The following is a 22,486-nucleotide window of genomic DNA, read 5'->3' on the forward strand; positions in this document are numbered from 1 at the left end:
GGTCAGGAAAAACTCTTGAATTTCTACTGTGGATTCAAGTTAGAAAATGTAGGGAAAGAAAGACTAGAGATTGCTGATGTTCAATTATGGAAACATAATTCAATCTGGTTTATTGTTGTCACTGTCTTAACACCTCGGACAAAGATAGCAAGCCCTTGGAAGTCCTTTTAGGCACAGGCAGTGGGTTGAATAAGTTCAAAGTCAGCGACTGTCCGGAAACGTGTCTGTGGAAGATTTTGGAACATAACTCCTCATCTGATGGATCCTGGGCATATCATTTCAGATAAGACACGGCTTAGAGCTTCATGGTTCATGTCACTGCTAACTGCTGCCTGGCTGTCAGAAACTGGGCTTAATCAGAACTGAGGATGTTCTGTTTTGCTTTTTGATTGGTTTATCAAACTGTAAATTCAGCCTGGGGGTAATGATTCATTTCATTTTCCCTTACTCACCACTTTAAACGCACTTGGTCTGAACGCTTTCTCTACTTCTCTCTCTCACCTTGATAATATCTAAGAAAACTGTGTACATTTCTGGTCATTTTCAATGGTGAGAACAGTTTAATTTCAGCATTTAAGACTCCTTTTCAGGTATTAAGTCTTTATCAGACAGCATTACACTTCTGTCTCACAGCCCATTCAGAGCATCCTTACTCTCTGGACCTGTCAGGTCAGATGGGTGCATGGGGTGATTAGTGGAAAGAAAAGCTTTTTACCAACTGGACCTGCACATGTGACTCTTCTCTGACTGGGACTTTGAAATCCAAGACCTGTTTTTAAGGCCATCCCATCTCTTTTTAGGGCTTCCCTTGTGGCTCAAACAGCAAAGAAACCACCTGCAGTATAGGAGACTTGATTTTGATCCCTGGGTCAGGAAGATCCCTTGGAGCAAGGAATGGCAACCTACTCCAGTATTCTGGCCCAGAGAATCCTACAGACAGAGGAGCCTGGTGGGCTACAGTCCATAGGGTTGCAAAGAGTTGGGCACGAGTGACTAAGCATGCTCGATACACGTCCCTTTTGGGGGCAGGAACTCCAACAGGACTGGGGATCGTGGAAGCCGCACTGTGTACTGATGTGGAAACTTCTCTTAAAAATCAGAGATACCCATCACAAATTGTTCTAAGCTTTTCTCATTGCATTCTAAAATCCCAAGAAAAGTCCCAGTAACTTTTAATTACAGGGTCGTATTTTTTAGATAATGAAAGAAAAGATCACATTGTCATCATTTTTACCATGATACAAGTCGAAAATAAAGTGAGTTCTGTTTGATTGGTATGAATACAATGCAACTGAAATTGTCTCTTCAAACAGAATCACGTTGAAGACTGAAAACAAAGACCATCCCTGCCCACACATGGAAGCTATGTACTGAATTCTTTTTTTTCTCCTATGCCTTTCTTCAATTTTCTATTTAAGGAAATTTCTGAAAATACATGAATTATGCAGCTTATCTCTCAGATGAGAAAGAATTTTCTTCTTGGATTGGATGGCTGCATATTTATTAATAGCAGTAAAATTTTCCATGTTCTTTTGTATCAGATGGGATGCTGACTAAACTACGAAGGAGGCTTTCCAGCAATAATAACAGTAACGGCTGAATAATTATAAAAGCTGTATGGAATTGGAAGGCATTTTAATTTGTCATTACTTCTGTGTGTTTAGGAAGGATCTGAATAATTATTCTGCCCATAAAAAGAAGAGTGCACTATTTTTCCTCATTATGGGATTATGTTCTTAGTATAACACTTTTACTATAAGTTAAAAAAAAAAAAACAAAACCTCTCTTGTGGTTTCTTCTAAACGATGTAATCAGGATTGAAGTCTGCTCAGCTAGGAATATATTTGGTCTTCTTACTATTATGTGGACATACTGCACTTCAAACTCATTTTCATTTGAAAAGTGTTCATCTTTGCAGTTTTTAAAAATGCGATTATACTTGTTTGCTTAGTGAGAACTTCCAACCTCTATGTCACATTAATTCAGGAAGATGACAAGAACTGTAGAATTTCCTTAGGTCATGACCGGATGGTAGCAGACACTGAATGTGAGATTCTAAAACAGGCTCTTTCTTTTTATAACAACTATTAAAAAGCATCTGTGGTTACCAGGGTCATTCCAAGGCAAAATTTCAAACCCCCACCCCACCAAATGCAAGTAGTCTCCATTTTCTTTTGGTCTACATTATCCCAAGAGCATTTAATTCTTATTCAGATCCTAAGAATACTCTATGACAACACTGTTTTTTGGAAAATAAAATTTCAAGATATGCTGTGTGCTTCTAGGTGAGTAGAAGAATTTTCCTTTGTGGTGTGTGTGTTTTCATTTATCAGATTTCCGCTAAGATATTTAGATCTCAGTGTTGAACAGGAAAATCTATGCAATGATTCTGACCTACTCTAGCACATTGTCTAGCATCTAAGAGTCGGACACGACTGGGCAACTTCACTTTCACTTTTCACTTTCATGCACTGGAGAAGGAAATGGCAACCCATTCCCGTATTCTTGCCTGGAGAATCCCAGGGACGGGGGAGCCTGGTAGGCTGCCATCTGTGGGGTCGCACAGAGTCGAACACGACTGAAGCGACTTAGCAGAACTTAGCAGCACATTGTCACCCTCGGTCCTAAAATATAGCCTTAGGGTAAATGGAGATTGTTAAAAGATACAAGTCGGCAGGCTGATTGCAGACAGAAGAAACCTTCCTCAGTGTAAGAAAAATCCCTTTCACATCTTGTCAACAAGCTCTTTCCAAAAGCTCTTTCAAAACTTAAACCTTTGATTTTGATCTTTCCCAGGATTTGACTCCCCGCCTTGGCAGCTGATGGCTGTTCTGGTAACTTAGCCAAGTTTAGTCTCACTGCTCTCACCTTTAAAATGGGGAGAAATGACACTCACGTTAAAGGTGGTTGAGGGGATTACATTATAACGTAAAATTAGTGTGGGCTTCCCTGATGTGTTCCCTGGTGGCTCAGAGGATAAAGCATCTGCCTGCCATGTGGGAGACCTGCATTCAATCCCTGGGTTGGGAAGATCCCCTGGAGAAGGAAATGGCAACCCACTCCAGTATTCTTGCCTGGAGAATTCCATGGACAGAGCAGGCTGGTGGGCTACAGTCCACGGGGTCGCAAAGAGTCAGACACGACTGAGCGAGTTCACTTCACTCCCTGATGGGCCAGGGTTTAAGACGCTGGGCTTCTACTGTAGGTGGTGTGGGGTTCCACTCCTAGCTCCGGAAGTTCCACATGCTGCCCCCACCAATGCAGCTAATAATAATAATAAATGTGGAAATTTTGTCATGTGGTAGGAATGTAATATATGGAGGCATCTTTTTACCACAAAGAACAAAGACTAAAGACCTGTTTAAAAGTTGGTTATCTATTTGCTTTCAATCAATACTTTTTTTTTTTTTTTTGGTTTCATTCACTTTATAAAATTATGTGGTGGCTACAGCTGGGGCCTGTGTCCTCTGCACGGAGACTCTGGTGTGGGTCTTTACAAGATGGTCAGTGAATTCCTGATATGGAGACTTGGTGAACACCGTCTCTTTCCAGAGGTCAGGGGTGAGGTAACTATAGGTCTTGGAAATGGCATCAAAAGTGGCCTTGGCAAAGTTGCCCAGGGTGGCAGTGCAGCCCCTGGCAGAAGTGTAGCAGTCGTCAATGCCGGCCATCATCAGCAGCTTCTTGGGCACAGGGGCGGAGACGATGCCAGTGCCTCTGGGGGCAGGGATGATCAATCAATACTTTTTGAGAGCAAGACCAGAAGCAATGTTTTCCCATTTAACTGAAAATTCCAAATGAACTGAGAAGAGCACTTGTAATTCTTTGAAATCTAAATGCTATAAAATTATTCTTTCCTCCCAAAAGGAGGGCTTTGCAATGAGTGAAACCTGAATCTTACAGATGGGTATTTGCAATACACTGTACATAAGATTCAACTTATTGTTTTCATTTTCACAAGAACTTTCAGAATGAATTTGGTGTCTGGTTTGCCAAAGTAGAAATAGTTTTTCTTGTGTATACACAGAGGTGACATTGGTAATTGAATTAAGATATACACAGCTTATTGAAAACTTAAACAATTCATTCTATCGATTCATCCTTACTTTAATTTGATGGCTAAAGTGGTGTCGGGGGTGGGAAGAGCTTGAGAGAGAGGGTGGGTGGGGAGAAGATTGAAATATGTAATTATGAAAGCAGATAAAATGGTGTTTCCTTCTGTCTTACAGCCTGAAGAATAAGTAGTAAGAACATCAATCAAGAGATGAGAAAAAAAGTCAGGATTTTCTGCCTTGGAGAAATGCTTACCAACCACCAGAGGAAGATCTGTTCACGAACAATGAACATTTCTCATGAGGATTCAGATTAACACAGGACTAATCTTAGTTTTGGGGAATGAATGAGCTTCCTTTCTTTCTGTTTTTTTTTTAATTTTGTGGTAAGCTATGATATGTGGATGGATTTTGGAAAAATTCTTTCCTGATAATATATTTAGCACATGTTCTACATCATAATCCTATAGCAAACAGCAGGAGCATCATTCAAACTTAAAGACAGTGGGGAAAAAAATCTCAGTTTCCAATTTATTCTCAGATTTCTTCACCACGTAATTATTCTGTTAACTCCTTGCTGGTGGAAATGCAAACCACGTCTATCAAGAAATAAACTTTATTTTTTCATCGTGTTGAACACAATTGGTGGCAACGTGCACAGAGCCTGACCACCATTAGTAGAAGTTACATAATGGACACAAATTCTCATTTCACCTTCAAATATATGAGCCAGCTTTGCCATCCGATCAAGAATAAGGACGGTAAATCAAGGAGAAATCCTTTTTTTTTTTTCCTGATCATTCAAAGAACAGTTTCTCAAGGTTAAGCCAAGTCCTCTTTTGCAAGCTGCCAAAATAATAGCTTAGGAAAAGAATTAGTTTGCCTGCATGATGATCCTCTTAGGCAAAAATGTCTTAATAGCAGTTGACCTCGATGAAACGTTTTCCCAAAGGCATTCACGAAAAAGAACGATCAGCCCCAGAATGAGAGGGAAATAAAAGAATGTTTTCTTATGAAGTTGGCCTGAATTGTGGACGTTCGTGTAGGGCACGGAGGATCTGGAAAGAAATGAGGGAATTCTGCACAAATAACCACCTTGGACATTGAGGTCACCCGTTCCTGTCTTTGTCACTCAAGTCCTCTTGCTGAGCTGAGATTCAGCCACTCTGGAGAGAATGCCACTGGCCAGTATGGCAGACTGGAAAACCGTTCCTCTCTGAAGGGGAATGTCTCTGAAGCTGAAATCTCTAGGTTGAAATCTTCTGCATGGCAACTGGATTTGTAGTCCTGCAGGCTCACTGCAAAGCTGGGCATTTACACTCTATTCTGAATGCTTCTTAGAGCCCTGACTGGGGTTGCCCTTTGTACATTGTGACCACAGGGGGTTGGTCTCCCCATGTCAGGGTTTTCTGGGTGTCTGTGATTTTTCCACAGAGACCTAAGGTGGTTACAACTCGGCGAGCAATAAATGGAATGACATAGGGATGCACAGTGTCTTTACGGAGGTGTTTGCAATTTGGCCCTGTTCTATTGAGAAGGGTCCACTCAGGAGAGAGCAGGCTTGTCAGTTTCTGTGACTTCAGAGAGAGCCAGCCCCGCCAGTCTCACCAGCCACGGTCCGTCCCGTGGGAAGGAAGGAAGCTTTGATAGGAAGAATCTATTTTTCTGTTTTGGAAAGCACACCACAGAGCTACAAACTTCCCATGATGACTTTTCTTTGAATGTGTAAAATAAAGCTTTCTTTGTCAAGTCTGCTGTAAAATAAGCACTAAGTAAAAAAGAAAGAAAAAAAAATCTTTGTTTCTGTTTGTGTTTATAGTGTTTTTTTTATTATTGCTGTTAATAACAATATAGACACACCGATGAACGTAAATCTCTTTTGCTTTTCAGAGAGGCTGTGCCAAACCCTTTATAGATATCAGATTATTTTAGAATTCCTTATCTAGATACCATGGCTCTTTGGTAATCTGTCAAGTCCAAGTAAACACCCTACCAGAGGTCTTGTGGTTTGTTTTCAAATTTCTTTATTTCTGTCCATGCAAATAAAAGGAATGATCATTCCTGTGTACCATGGAGGTGACATATTCTGCGATGGATGTGATTTCTATTTGGGGAAGTGTTGAATGGGAGCGTCTCAGCTAGGGAAGCTAGAGGCTTATTGTTTTTGTCTCTTATTGGGTGGGAATGGTTCTTTTTGTTTAATTAGGTAGTTTCTTACCTTCCAATTTCATGAGGAATGATGGGATTGAGATGTAAGGGAAGAATTTCAGATAGCCATACAAATTCTGGTGGAGAGGATGAGCCCCTGCAGAGCTACTGCTCTGGAAGGACCATCTGATTACAGGGGAGATTCCAGGAGACAGAAGAGTCCAAAAATTTCCCTTAAAATCTCCATTCAGGGAACCAAGGGAGAACCCTATCTATTTGAAAGAGTGAGAGTATCCAAATCGTCAGTATTCAAAGTACTGGCACCAATCCATAATACTTGTAGCAATATCAACTAGACCAACCAACTGCTGCCCATTTGGAGTTGACCCCCATGAGGGAAAAACGATTTGGAGTTAACACACAAGCCTCAGTGTTCAGTCGCATCTGACTCTTTGTGACCCCATGGACTGCAGCCCTCCAGGCTTCTCTGTCCATAGGGATTCTCCAGGCAAGAATACTGGAGTGGGTTGCCATGCCCTCCTCCAAAGGATCTTCCAGACCCAGCAATCAACCCGCATCGCCTGCATTGGCAGGCAGATTCTACCACTGAGCCACTGGGGAAGCCCCAACACACAAGGCTAAGTGTGTGCTTATATTAGAGGAATATTTTTATATTTAAAAGGATGCTCACTAAGTAGCTGAAATAGTCTATGGTGTCTCAGAGAGGGGAAATCTACAGTGCTGGGCATGCAATGCACTTTCTTTGCAAAGAGTTTTTCTTCTTTAGGTACAGAAGGAAACTTCAGGCTGGCTTCTGGGCCATTGGCCGCAAATGCCATGGGAATGAGACTCAAGTTAACGAGCTTTTGTTATGCATAGTCTCCCCAGCCAGGCACACTCATAAATATGATCATAAAGCAATCTGCTAAGTAGGGAGGACTCCAGTGATCCCTCCGGCTGATAAAAGTAGTAATAAAACTTATCTGTAGTTGCTTGACTACAATAACCAATAGAATTTGTTTTCCTTTTACCTCTTAGATGACATATAAACATACATGGGATCTATAGGAGCCTTTATACCTTTCTAGGGCTTCCTTCATATCTCAGTTGGTAAAGAATCCACCTGCAATGCAGGAGACCCCAGTTTGATTCCTGGGTTCGGGAAGATCTGTTGGAGAAGGGATAGGCTACTCACTCCAGTATTCTTGGGCTTCCCTGGTGGCTCAGCTGGTAAAGAATCTGCCTGCAATGTGGGAGACCTGGGTTGATCCCTGGGTTGGGAAGATCCCCTGGAGAAGGGAAAGGCTACTCACTCCAGTATTTTGGCCTGGAGAATTCCATGGACTGTATAGTCTGTGGGGTCACAAGGAGTCGGACACGACTGAGTGAGTTTCACTTCACTTGACTTCTACCTTTCTTTTGACGTGAGGTTATTAGGCCATCAGACCAGGAGGAGAAGAACATGTGATAGCTTTTCTTATTTCCACTGGGAAATTTGAGTCCTGGGGTAAGTGGGAGGTGGGGAGGGTGTCACACACCTCTTCTGAGGCTGGCCTTTGAGTGGGGAGTTTCTGACAAGTCACATGAACACAGAATATTGGAACTCCAATAAGAAAACCTTTCTAAACTCTCAGATGGAGCTTCTCTGGTGGCTCAGTGGTAAAGAATCCACCTGTCAATGCAGGGGATATGGGTCCAGTCCCTGGGTCAGAAAGATCCCCTGGGGAAGGGAATGGCAACCCACTCCAGTATTCTTCTTGCCTAGGAAACCCCATGAACAGAGGAGCCTGATGGGCTACATCCACAGGGTTGCAAAGAGTCAGACATGACTTAGCGACTAAACGGCACCAACAAAACGGTTAGGTAATAAAATCACTACTCTTTCTGTCTTCCATCCAAGCTATATAATCTTTGTTTGATCAGCTCATACAAAGAATTGATGACTGTTCTTTCGTGACCGGAATAAGAAGGTTCCTATCAGCATACTATTTTGGGGATGGAATTTTTTTTTCTTCTCTGGCGTCTTACCTAATGTATTCATCCTAAAGTCATGCTGAACTACTTCATAGGTTTATGGTGTGGATTAGCTAATTAATACATGTCAAGTGCTCACAAATACAAATCTCCGGGTTAAATGCTGCCTGAGCTTTCTACTTTAAGATATGCACGTCTGAACTATCTGGTTATTTTATTGTTACCTTCATGTTGATAAATTTAACTTGGAATTTCATGTATAAATATTTTGATGTGAAATGAAATTCTGAGAGTCTCAGCATATGGACTAAGGGTGTGTTCTAAGTCGCTTCAGTCCGGTCTGACTCTTTGTGACCCCATGGACTATAGCCCACCAGGCTCCTCTGTCCATGGGATTCTCCAGGCAAGAATGCTGGAGTGGGTTGCCATTCCCTTCTCCAGGAGATCTTCCCACCCAGGGACCAAACCTGAATCTCTTAAGTCTCCTGCATTGGCAGGCAGGTTCTTTACCACTAGCGCCACCTGGGAAGCCCATGGACTCAGGATATCTAACTCAAATCCGGCAAATGTAGTCCATATAGAAACATGCAAAGCACCTAGGAGCAAACACAAAATGCTTCCTTAAGCAGATTTTAAAGCAGGTGTTCTCCAAGGTAGGAAGGAGGGGAGGTCAACTCTGATTTTAAAGAGTATATTAAGTCATTTTGCATTATAATAGGCTTTTTTTTTTTCCTTTTCTGTTTTGGCCTTGCTGTCCTGCGTGTGGGATCTTCGTTCCTTGACCGGGGGTGGAACCCGTGCCCCCTGTAGTGGAAGCCCAGAGTCTTAACCACTGGACCACCAGGGAAGTCCCTGTGTTATAACAGTTTAAATGCTTGGAGAAGGAAATGGCAACCCACTCACTCCAGTACTCTTGCCTGGAAACCCCATGGACAGAGCAACCTGGTGGGCTACAGTCCATGTGGTCACCAAGAGTCAGACACGACTTGGTGACTAGACCATACTTTTTTAAAATTTTGATTTATATGACATCTTCTTAAATTTCATTTTTTTTGTTTTGTTGCTAATGAAATAAAATTGATTTTTGTATAATGAAAAAAATGCCCCAAATAGCCAGTGATTTATATTTAAAAATTAATTAGAATAAGCTGAAGTTTATACCTACATAATGTAACCCTGATTCCTCCCCATGCTGAGTTAAAGAGGGAAGAGTCATGGCCGGTCCATATATTTCTGAATGTCTGCAAGAGTCTGGGTGGGGGAGCGTCTGCCCTGGCTTCTCTTTTTCTAGAAAAATGGTGCACATTGGTTGTTTTTTCTTAAAAAAGTATATAGCCTAAGAGAAAGGAAAGGAATTAAAACCAAACAGCTTCTCAGTAATGCCATTTGAAGGCTCTATGGAAACTAGTTAAAAAGAAATTTTCCTGCTGGGTCTACTCAGCTGCCATTTCCCCCACATGATTAATTGTTCCTTAGTCACCATTCTGAGGAGCAGTTTTATTTGTTAATTTCAAATGCCTCAACTTCATTAGCAATTCATTCTGACCTTTAAAAACCACATTCTATACTCTTCAAATTATATGAGTGAAGGGGAAAAAAAATATATTCTCTGTCCCCCTACCTCCAACTATCATGAACATGTTACACTGTGAAGAGCACTCGAAGTATCCTTCTGTGCCAAACTGACACGTCAACAGAGATTGAAGTCCACGCTCAAGTTCTCTCATTCCCCAAGTGGCCACCAGGATCAGTAAGGGCTGATTCAGTTTCACAACGTTGAAGAAATGTACAGTGTAGTGCATTTGGCTGTAAATTTAGTCACTTTTTTTAATTAAAGGGGAAATGTGAAATTGCTATTCATAATAATGGATTCCCCTATTGCATCCTTGCAATTCTGAGAATTCAGTGCATTTTTCTACCTGACTTTAAAAAAGATTAAAAGTCTGACCATAAAACCACAAATGATGGGCCAGGAAAGGTTTCCTTGCACTGGCCAACTCAGTGGCCAAGTGTTCTACTTTAAAATCAGGCTGTCATTGTCTATTCTCATGTTGCTGGATATTGTCTTCACAGCTGGATTGAGTGTTAATTGGTATCCGTAACAGCAGCAGTGCCGGCAGTTTTACCATTCAGACTCCAGAGAGTTGCTGCGTTGGGTCAACCTTGTGTCCCATCAGTTTACTGCTCTGGCTGTAAATCGTCCGAAGAAGCTCAGAATGGAAAGATGAGATTGGCTCCCCCGATATGAATTCCATGATCATCAATGCTGCATATGTGCAAACCAGGTAGTAAGGATGTCTTTCTCTCTTGTCAAAAAGATCATCTCTCTTTTAAAAAACATTTTGTGTGAGTATAGTTGCTAACACAATGTTGTGTTAGTTTCTGCTGTACAGCAAAGTGGATCAGCTATACATACACATATACCCCCTCGTTTTTGGATTTCCTTCCCATTGACGTCACCACAGAGCGTTGAGTAGAAGTCTCTGTGCTTACGGTAGGTTCTCATTAGTTGACTGTTTTATACATATAGTATCTGTGTAATACGCCAAACCCAGTCTTTCAATTCATCCTCCCCTCCCTTCCCCCTTGGTGTGTCATCCATTTGTTCTCTACATCTGTATCTCTATTTCTGCTTTGCAAAAAGGTTCATCTCTAACATTTTTGTAGATTCCACATTAATTTTTTTAAAATATAAAATGGAGAGCCAACAAGGACATACTGTGTAGCACAGGGAACTCTGTTCAATATTATGGAACAAAAGGAAAAAGAACTTGAAAAAGAATAGACACATGTATATGTATAACTAAATCACTTTTCTGTACATCTGAAACTAACGCAGTATTGTGAATCAACTATACTTCAACATAAAATAAAAAGTTTTTTAACAAATAATCTCTTTGGTTGAGCTTGAGACTAATGGAAAGAAGGACCGTCATACTACAAGGAAGTCAGTCTGCAGCAACTCTTAGAACTGTCAAAGCCTTTGGAAGATCACACCCATGAGAGAAAAGACATCCTCTGGCCTCCAGGAGTCCACAGTCAGTTGGAGGAACATTCATAAATGGTTTGAGTTTTCTTTCCCTTTTTCTCCCACATTCATTCTTCCTTTCTCTCGTTGGATCTCCTTTGCAGCTTTCCTGTTGATTGGCTACGAGGACCACATATTCAGAACTTATCAGTGGTGTGTCCTTTTCTCCAGCCCTCTTGCTTAACTAGAGCATGTTGCTGTTAAAGTAATTAACAACAGGAAAATATAGTCAGGGCATGGAGAATACTTGGCATTTTGGAGACACATTTTTTAAAAGCCAACAAGTTTCTACTTCTGACTCGGTATCTTTTTTAAAGGCTCTGTCTTCATTATCTTGTTCCTTACCACTTATTTTAAAGTCAATTACAAGCTCATCTCCTACTTCTTTATATAAGCTACCATCTCTCAGTGTCCTTTAGTTGTAGAGTTTAATTGTGATGAACACTATTCTGGAATCCTTTACAAGCTACCCATGGAGGTTTATAATAACCTGAGTGTTCCACACCTGGGGGATTCTGCCAGCCATTTACTTCTTTGATGGCATTGCGATGTAAATGAACTAGTTTTTTTAATATCAGTCACTCACTAGTTCAGAACCTGCCCATCTTCCCAGGTGAGTGGTAAGCTTCTCTCTGGGTGGATATAGACTCAGTTCTTATCCAGTAACACATGTCTTGGTTACTCTAAAGCCTGATCGCTGCGGGTGTTGTAAAGACAGAGCACGATTCCTACTTCTAGGAAATATCTGATGTTATCTGGCTTGTTGCTAGGATTTGAAGAGAACAAACCAGCTTTTCTTTGCAATCACACTTCTTTCGCCGAAGCTCTATTCTCTGAGAATAGAGATGGGTACCTCTAGGAGGTGAAACCCAAAGCCTGTTTACCTTTTTTTTTTTTTTTTTTCTCAAACCCTGGCAATCCAGTTTACAGCAAAGACTAAAAAAGTTGTATGGGTTCTGTGCATATATCAATTTAATAATTATTTACTGAATAAAAAGTTCCAAACCAAGGGGATACTATAAAGGAAATGATGGAGGAGTTAAAAAATAACTTGAATTTAGAATGTGGTTCTGCCGTTTATTTGCTCTAGGATCTTGGGCAAGTTATGGGAGTTTCCTGAGCTTCAGTTTCTCACTATTTAAGGCGAGATGAGTGATACCTTAGGTGGCGTTAGTGGTAAAGAACCTTCCTGCCAATGCAAGGGACATAAGAAACACAGATCCTATCCCAGGGTCAGAAGTTCCCCTGGAGAAGGAACAACTGAGCTCACACACTCAGTGAGACTTTTATTAAAAAATTATAGCATTTAAACCAATTAGCTATATGCATTTCTTCTTCTCTCCTCTTTTCTATCATCCAACTAGCTAATAATTGTTTGATGTAAAATAGAACCATTCAGTATAAGAGTTGGAAGAAGCCATTAAGAGGATCTTGGTCCTCTTTTTCATTTTGATCGTTCTTGTTTTTAAAAATACATGATGATTTAGAACCCTATATAGAAGGATGCGGCTAGTATAACTCCAACAGGAAATAGCTTCCCAGAAGAGCAAAGATTAAAGCTTTCCGTAAGCTGTCAGTGTGAATTCCCAAGAGGCACTTTATCTGTCTCCAACTGCCTTCCCCCAGCCCCCAACCCCAGGCTCAAGCATCTTTACCAGCCACCTGTCCCCACAAGCATCTATGTCAGTAACTCTGCCTGCCTGTTGGGCTTTTCCTTGTTTCCAGAACCCACACTTGCAGCTAGCAAGAAGTGCTTGTGATAGGTTCGACTCTAACACAGAGAGATGAGACAGCCGCCTACTCAACATCATTTTCATAGGTGGAGCTGAGTTTAACAGATGTTTTTATATAGCATTTGTCTACAGAATACATGCGTGCATGTCCATAAATATGAATCTGCTACAACATGACCTATTCATTTCTAAACTTTTTTTTTCCTTTTTTTTTTTTTTATGACAAAGAATGAATAGCACAGCTGTGGATTATTCCCCTTTGTTCCTTTGTCTCATGAGAGGAGTCATTTGACTGTAACAATGAAGCTGGATTTATGACTGCCAGTCTGAGTGGTAATAAATGTCAGGCAGACATTGCTGAATCGTAAACTTTGTGCAGTTGAGTCTAACCCACTGCATCAATCACGACACGTTAGCCCCCAACTCCAGGAAGCTGACTACACGTGGACATGAGATCAAAGGACCCAGCTCTCTAAATATGTCTGCCCTTTGACACCCTAAATTTTCATTATTAGCTGGCTAAAATTCCCTATACTTTTGCCCAGAAATCCTCCCTCTGGTTCAGAGTCACACCATGGATGCTGGAGAAACATGGCCAGCATCCTCATCACTGGGAAATGAGTGCATTCTCGCGGGGCTGGAGCTGGCTTACATCTGCCCAGGCTTGTTCGGGGCACAGTGGGTTTAGGGGTCCCATCTGACCCTGTCCTCGAGCCAGTGAGAGCACTGCTTGACAATCAGTGAGGTTTGGGTGTGTATAGTAGCCTTCTACCTAGAGCCTGATGGACTTGAGCTTTTCAAAGTAAATATCCTGACAATATTAGGCTTCTGTCTCTCTGGACAGTCCTAGACACGTAGCCAGCTGCTGACTACTCTCCTCGATCCTCATTCCTGGAGCCTGATTCTGACATCGAGGTTGTGTTGATTTCACCAGCTCCCTCAATTTTGATGACGTGAACTACTGATCCCTCAGTTGAAGATGGGGCCCTCCTCTCAGTTTGTTCTCTGCACTGACCATCTTTAGCTTGCAGCTCCCTTCCTGCTTTTCTTCTCACCATTAATGAATGGGGCAGCGATAATCCTGACAATGGGGTTGGGGGGTGGTTGGGGAAGGAGCCATGCATGGCTCTGGTTTGCACACATTTTAAAAAATATATTTGGTTTCACTTGTTCAACGATCTGAGGCTAAATACTGAACAGAAACGATCATGAATTTAGTTTGAAGCTCTATGAATTAGGAGGCATCAGGATGCCAGAAGGGAGTTGAAAAGTAGGAAATTTAGGAGTTTTAACCAGGCTTTGTCAGAAGAGAAATTGGGGTTTTTATAAGACAAACCAATTTCTTCTCTCTAAGCCCAGATTTCTCAAGTAAAGCAGGAGGGTAGTATGGACAAGATGGTCTCAGCTACCATGTAAAATAGGAAGTCGATGGAATAATAAAGAAAGTGATGATGCGTTTTACTGTGGTAACTGTGATGAAGTAATACCTCCCACATTAAGGTTATTTGGGGGTTCAGGAATGTGAATTAAAGCAACTCAGAAAAATTTATATGAGCAGATCACAGGAGGCTAACACTGGATGCCACCAGCATCCCAAATGAAGTTTGCAATTACTATGCCCACAATATTACACAATCAAGCCTCCCCCCGCCATAAAAAAGATGTCCAGAGGGGATTCTGGCATTTTATTCCTCGCACTCGGCAGTGACAGGAGAATGCCTCGGTATTATCACCATTCACCTCTTTGACGACACGGCTCCCACTCACAGTTTCAATATTTTCAAGATCCTGCAATTGTCCATGGAAAAGGCGATGGCAACCCACTCCAGTACTCTTGCCTGGAAAATCCCATGGATGGAGGAGCCTGGTAGGCTGCAGTCCATGGGGTCACTAAGAGTCGGACACGACTGAGTGACTTCACTTTCACTTTTCACTTTCATGCATTGGAGAAAGAAATGGCAACCCACTCCAGTGTTCTTGCCTGGAGAATCCCAGGGATGGGGGAGCCTGGTGGGCTGCCGTCTATGGGGTTGCACAGAGTCGGACACGACTGAAGTCACTTAGCAGCAGCAGCAATTGTCCAAGGCATCGCAGGTCTCAGTTGACAGGGAGCAAGCATTTTCATCTTTGTTTTTCAGGCAAGGCTTTACTGGGACCCCTGCTTCAGCGGAGGTGGAGGGTGGAGCGGGGGGCAAGAACAAACAGCAGGTCTCCTTCCTTGCTCACCTAACTACATAGGTCAAACAATTCAGCGATAACGGAGCAAAGAGCGTTGACTCCGAGATCAGATCACCATGGATCTTAGGAGGTAATGTGACAAGGCAGCACCCAGCCAGGGTGAGGGTCTGCAGACTGTTCTGCAGCCTCCCTGTCATCGAACACTCAGGTGTGCGGCCCCGTCGTCATTGTCAAGAGTCAGCCCATGACCACCTGCCAGGGTCCAAACACAATGTCCTGTTACTGCCCCCGGGCCTGAGTCAGAAGGTAACAGCAGCCCGGCAGCCAGAGCCTTGGGGAAGAAGGAGGCGGCATCCGGCACCTGGTTTTAGGCGACCTAGAAAACCTCTGTCTGAGAAACAGAAGAGGCAGGATGCTCATTTCCCACATCCATCGGGAGTAGCAGGGAGGCAGGGAGAGCAGGGCAGGGGGGCTGTCCACCCCGGGGGCACAGCGCCCAGCAGCTTCCAGTCTCTGGCTCCCCTGGCTCCATCCCCTTGGAAACAGGGCTGATTATTGAGAGATGGAAATCATCGCTGTCTGCTGCCATAGAGAACGCCTCTGGGTGCTGGAAGGGACAAAGGGAACAATGGGGGCCAGGCTTTGGAACCCAGCCCACGGGACACAAGAATCGCTAGGGTAATAACACCAGACCCACATGGCTCGAATGCTCTCCGCAGGGACAACATTTTCTTGTGTAATCATGGTTGTTAGGATGGAGGATGTAAATAACAGGGAGAGTTTAAACTGAATATTTGACAACACTGAGCGTGCAGGGAATTTTTACTTTAAAAAAAGAAGAAGGAGAGAGAGCGCTTTATTTAAATGGAAGGCCGGCAAAGGCTTCAAACAACCCCCTTGTATCACTTAGGAGAAGAGCCTTTTCCTCTGTTCCTCACAGTCAGAAATGACAGGTGCTGTTTCCTACATAGGGGGAAGAAAAAGTCCCAGGGAAGAGAATGCTTTAGGTGATTACTTAAGCCAATTTGCTTCCAAAATGACAAGATTGGCAAACTGCCCACTTGCACGTTGGCATATCAAATGATAATGATGTTCCCCAGGAAGATTAAAGCACTGTATTGGTTTCTACTTCCTGGGCTGAGAGAGGAGAGGGAGAGGGAAGGTCTGGCTCCTGCAAAAAGGCTGTAGCTAAGTTCTAGGTCTCCAGACAGGGGAGGAAAAGCACAGGGATGGGAAAATAGAATTCGGGCAAAATCAAGGCTTAAGAGGGATTTCCCTTCCAATGGTTAAAACTCCATACTTCTGCTGTTGTGGGGGTGGGGCACAATCCCTGGTCTGGGAACCACGATCCCACATGCCAAAACCCCATCTCCAAAAAGAGAAAAAAAACAACAAAACAAAAACAAAACAAAACTGACGTATAACCAAAGCTTTCACAGGGAACTCAGTTCATTGTTATGTGGCAGCCTGGATGGGAGACGAATTTGGACGATGGACACAGTGTCTGTATGGCTTGGTCGCTTTGCTGTGCAACTGAAACTATCTCATCGTTAATCAGCTATACTCCAACACGAAATGAAAAGTTAAAGAAAATCAGGGCTTCAGAAGGCAAGGGAATGTGAATTTTCAGAAATTTCTTTAGCCATCTGATACTAGGCTAAAGATGGACATAGAGCTTTCTCGGGGTCAGCTACACGGGGACAGGCCCACAGTCTGCCTAGTGCCCTGGGTCATTCCCTGAGGCACCTCAGCCGCAAGGCTATAGCAGCGCAGGCATCCGTGTGTTAATTTCAGGTCTGCCACCAACCCCGAGAGTGCCGGAGAGGCCTTCTGCGTTCTTGCTCATCCAATGCGGGCTGGAAGTCCATCCCAGCCCACGCTGCGTCCTGTTCTCTGGCAGTATTGGTGTTAGAACAGCAAAGGGAGTCCCCTCCCACCTCCCGCTGCCCCTTCTCTGCAAAACAAACCGAGAGGGATGGCTCACCCTGCTCATGGCTTTCTGCCCCTGGGGCGCACACCATCTTCACACAAGCCCTTTTAGAAAAGGAGATGGGGAGGGAATTACCTGGCCGCCGACCGCTGCTGGCCTGTGAGGGAACCCTCCCTTGTCACATCTCAGGCCCGTTCCATGGCTGGCACCCAGGGACCCCGGTGCTCTGTGTTGGCCTGGCTAAGGAAGCAGCTGAACCGGGGCACAGACACAAAAGACTGACCAGACAGCCAGCCAGGGCTCAGACAGAAAGACCCGCTCAGCTGAACATCATGCCGTTTTCAGACAATCATCCAAACTAGGGTGTCGTTTGGAAAAGCGTTCCTGTCCGGCGACAGGGTAGGAACACAGATTTGTGGCAAAGACCAAGCCGCCAGTCAGAAGCTGCCAGGGAGAGGCTGGAAGGAGGGGGGCTAGCTCCCAGCCACCCAGGTGAAAAGCACATCAATTGTCCAGGCAACAGTGATGAGCTGTCTGGGGTTGGCCCTGGCTCGCTCAGCTGGCCATGCAGGGCCTTCTGCTCCTGCTGCTGGCCCACACTGAGCAGGAGCCCCAGGCCGGGCTGAGAGCCGAGAGAGGACGTGGACGTGGAGATGATGCAAAGTCAAAGGCAGAACGAAGCGTGAAGCGAAGAAACCCAGGGGAAGTGCCCACAGGCAGCACGCGGAGAGTCGGCCAGCGGAGCCCAGGGCAGGGCTGCGCGGAAGGGACCCAGCTTCCCAGAGCATCCATGCCATTGACCAGAGAGAGGGTAGGATGCCGCTCCAACCTTATTTCAGGTTGCTCTACATGTTCCTGCTCAGTTCTGCTCCGAGGATGTCAAGGCCCTCTGCCCACAGCTGCTGGGAACAGAGTAAATGGCCAGATTTCTGCACCAGCCCGTTTCTGGGGTGCAGTCAGCTTAGCCATGGTGCTCAGAAGCCATGGCACGTGGACAAGGCAGGTCTTGCTTCAGTGGGCACCAGGCCACTGGTAAGCACCACCCTAGCAAGGGACCGCCTCAGGGAATCAAGACAGCAGAGGGGGACAAATGGATAAGGGTCGCCTGTAGTGCTGACTTAGGGTCTTTTGTCCACTGGCAAATCAACATTGACAGATAGACCTGCTATGTGGGTAACAGCCTGAGCTGTTGTAGGTCTTATTTCAGCACATTTCAGAAGCTAAACATACAGGACAGACACGCTCGCACAGGTTAAGGAGAAAGCTGTGTTTAACTGTCACGGACTTAAAGCTCTAATTAGAACTGCATTTTGCTAATTACATAATTGGTATTTAAATCAATATACCTAGAGAAATGTAACTGCTTATTGTACTGAGGGACCAACAGGCTGTGTTAGAGGAACGTGATGCTCTCAGACACATAAACGGAAGGCTTTCCATCTGATGAACGACCAAGGTGTTCTGTTCACACAAACACACACACACACAACTTATCATGTTCCTTTACTCTGATAGTTTGTGAAGTATTCCAGGCTGGTTCAAGCCATCAGTAGGGGTCAGGATCTTACGGCTTTACCTCTTTGAGGGGGACTATCTGCTCCCTTTCCTTGTAAAAACCTTCCACTCACACACCCCCAAATCTGGGGAAATAGATGCACTTAAGTCACTCTGTGGGGTGGAGTTTGAGTTAGCTCTTTACACATTTGCAGAAAGCTATAGATCATCCACGGGCCCTTGCAATGAGGACAGTCTGTTAAATATAGTAACTTTGGAAAAAGAAGATTAGATAGACCTCATTAATCCTCCTCTACAAGTAAGCTGAAATGACTTCTGTGAGGGGCTAACAGCCGAAAACAAGTTATTTGCACCCCTGTGCTCGTGGAGTGATTGTCATCTTGGAATCGGGAAAGCCCTCACACATGGGATGCAGAGGGAGGACGGTGAGAAGTAATTAACAAAACCGCGGCTAACACGTGCCTATTGACTTTGGTCAGAGTCTCTTCGTGGATGGACTGAGACTGTGTCATACGGAGTGAAGTAAGTCAGAAAGAGAAAAACAATATGGTCTATTAATGCATACATGTGGAATTCCCGGTGACTCAGTGGTGAAGAGCCTGCCTGCCAATGCAGGAGGCACAGGAGATGCAGGTTTGGTGGCTGGGTCAGGAGGCGCCCCTGGAGAAGGAAATGGCAACCCACTCCAGTATTCTTGCCTGGAGAATTCCACAGAGAGAGGAGACTGGTGGGCTACAGTCCATGGGGTTGCAAAGAGTCAGACACAATGGAGCACCTGAGCACATGGAATCTAGAGAAATGGTATAGATTAACTTATTTACAAAGCAGAGCTAGAGACGCAGATGTATGGGCACCAAGGAGGGTAGCGACTGAATTAGGAGACTGAGACCGATGTATATACACTACCGATACTATGCATGTAGTACAGGGAACTCTTCTCAGTGCTCTGTGGTGACCTGAAGGGGAAGGGAATCCAGAAAAGAGGCTGATTCACTTTGCTCTACAGCAGAAACTAACACAGCATTGTAAACCAACTGTACTCATTTTGTTGTTTAGTTGCTAAGTCATGTCCTACTCTTTTACCATCCCTTGGACTGTAGCCTGCCAGGGTCTTCTGTCCATAGGATTTCCCAGGCAAGAATACTGGAGTGGGTCACTATTTCCTTCTCCAGAGGATCTTCCTGACCCAGGACTGAACCCCCAGGTGGTACCAGTGGTAAAGAACCCGCCTGCCAATGCAGGAGACACAGGAGACCTGGGTCCGATCCCTGAGTTGGGAAGATCTCCTGGAAAAGGAAATGGCTACCCACTCCAGTATCCTTGCCTGGAGAATCCCATGGACAGAGGAGCTTGGCAGGCTACAGTCCATAGGGTCGCAAAGAGTCAGACACGACTGAAGCAACTTAGCATGCACGCTCCTGAATTGGCAGGTAGATTCTTTACCGTGGAGCCTCTATGCTCATACAAAAATTAATTTAAAAAATGAATCAGAGGGAAGGGGAGGCTTACTGGCAGACATGTGTTCATGTAGGGGCTGTAGCATCCTTCTCTAAAACCAGGTCCTGTGACATCCCTTCTCCCTTATAGCTGTAGAACTTGGAGTGTGTACCAGCCTAACTGAGTGAAATGAGGCAAAGAAAGGTAGAGAACTCACCTGAAGTCCTAGCTGACTAGGGGCAGAATTAGGGTCAGAACCTGGGCTTCCCAGGTGGCATTAGTGTTAAAGAACCTGCCTGCCAATGCAGAAGACATAAGAGACGCTGGTTCGATCCTGGGTCAGGAAGATTCCCTGGAAAAGGGAATGGCAACCCACTCCAGTACTCTTGTCTGGAGATTTCCATGGACAGAGGAGCCTGGCAGGCTATAGTCCATGGGGTCGCAAAGAGTCAGACACTACTTAGCAACCTAGCAAGTCTGGGCAGTGATGACAGCTAGGGCAGACGCAGCAGAAACTCCAGATCAGAGCCTCACTCTTTGCCAAGTCAGGCCGCCTGAAGCCCTGGTTTGAGAACTCTGAAAACAAGCCCCAAAGAGAAACCCAGACTCTAGGAGGCTCTGAATTGCTTGTAATCCCTACTGATAATGAGAGGGCTTAACCTGCAGCCTCAGATATACGCCCAACAAAAAGGGGAGACCACCCTTCACAACTGGACATCAGTAGAGACTTTCTCCCTGATGAATTCCCCAGGAGAACTAGTCGGTTTCCATCAGCCTTAAACCAGTGGACCACAGGGATGGGGCTCCCACATGTGGTGTTATGAGGTCCCCTCCCCCATCTGCCCTGCTTCTCCGTGACCCTGGCAGTTTCCTGAGCTGACCCCAGGGAGGCCAATGGTGCTTGCAGTCAATCACTTCTCCGCATGTTTCCAGGTTATCACTGATACACAATGTGCTCTTTCAGAATCCTTGTGATAGTCCAACGACTCATTTTCACAAACACAAGGACACGCAGTATTCGTCATTTTAAAAAGCCCACTGTTAGGGACTCCCCTGGTGGTCCAGGGAAGAAAATAAGACTCTGTGTGAGTACGACTCAGCACCCTCAATGTGGGAAGCCCAGGTTCGATACTTGGTTAGGGATCCACGTGCATGACACAAAGATCCCATGAGCCTCAATTAAGACCTGGAGCAGCCTAAGTATATAAATATTTTTTAAAATCCACTTCTAGTTTATTCATGCATTATCTTTACTTTTCTCCCCGTGTCTAACCCACTGTCTCATCTTACTGGTGTTTTCAGTACCTTCTCCGCGAATGAGGCACTGGACTTGTGGAGCTTAATGTTGTCTGTAAGTCATTTCAGTGCAAAGTCCAAATGTAACCAAACCGGCCAAACAACCGATCCAAGACAATGGCTGGGCCACAGTGTATGAATAGCAGGCGGCTTCTTTTAATAGCAGCCCAGATGGATGCTTTTTTGCTCTGGACTACAGCCGTGCTTGTGATGGACATTATTATTTGGTAGCTTGTAAGCAGAAGAGCATCCATAACTGAGCAGTAACAAGCACTAAACAGCCCCTAAGCTATTTCCTAGATGTTTGAAGAGTGAGCAAGGCCATTCCACTCTGGGGCCAGGGTCCCTCCAACAGGTACGGCATACGTCCTTAAAACCCTCAGTCTTGCATTTACCTGAGCCCTGCAACCAGCCAGAGGGCACGAGGTCAGAACAGCAGCACCCTCCACCCCTCCGTCCTCAGTTAAGCCCTCCTCCTGTGGGCCTCTCAGGCTTCCTGGTCATCCCTGCTACCCTCTCCAGTGTGGGATCTGGAGGAGAGGAGGGCATACGCCTTACCAGGCATCTGAAAGAAGGCCAGCTCTTGTCTTTACTCCTGCCAATTCCTCTGTTTGGGGCAGATTTCAAAGAATGACCCCAGCTCTTTCCACTTTTTAAAATTCTCATCTGTCATTTGCACTTGAAAAGCTTCACCGCTGTACTCTTACCTAAGATTGGACCCTTAGATTTCCATATCTGTCAAGGAGGTATAATAATACCTATTTTAAAGTAGAGTGACGAAGATTCCATAAGATACTATTTGTAAATGTGCTTGAAAGTGTAAGTGAAGTCACTCAGTCGTGTCCGACTCTTTGCGACCCTGGGGACTGTAGCCTACCAAGCTCCTCCGTCCATGGGATTCTTCAGGCAAGAATACTGGAGTGGGTTGCCATTTCCTTCTCCAGGGGATCTTCTGAACCCAGGGATCGAACCCGGGTTTCCCGCATTGGAGGCAGACGTTTTAACCTCTGAGGCACCAGGGAAGCCCATACCTTTTTACCCAAAGTATTTCAAAATGGTTTTGGGTGTAAGTGTCACAGCTATTATATATTAATCATGGCTTGTATTTCTAACATTATGAACTAACCTTCCTTATCTGGGTTAATATTTTATAGTTTATTGTCTATTGTGAACATTGGGCTTCCCCGATGGCTCA

General features: G+C 44.5%; 1 protein-coding gene across 1 annotated transcript in view; it reads left to right on the plus strand.

The window, feature by feature from the left end:
* The window catches only part of ZMAT4 (zinc finger matrin-type 4), a 386,494-nt gene extending 380,435 nt beyond the window's left edge, over positions 1-6,059 (plus strand). Inside the window, exon 7 of the mRNA XM_005899833.2 lies at positions 4,230-6,059. Within this exon, the coding sequence (XP_005899895.1) occupies positions 4,230-4,245 (16 nt within the window). The 3' untranslated portion in view covers positions 4,246-6,059. The remainder of the gene's footprint in view (positions 1-4,229) is intronic.
* Positions 6,060-22,486: the final 16,427 nt, after the last annotated feature.

The sequence above is a fragment of the Bos mutus genome, chromosome 27 (assembly GCF_027580195.1).
Source record: "Bos mutus isolate GX-2022 chromosome 27, NWIPB_WYAK_1.1, whole genome shotgun sequence".
Taxonomy (NCBI): domain Eukaryota; kingdom Metazoa; phylum Chordata; class Mammalia; order Artiodactyla; family Bovidae; genus Bos; species Bos mutus.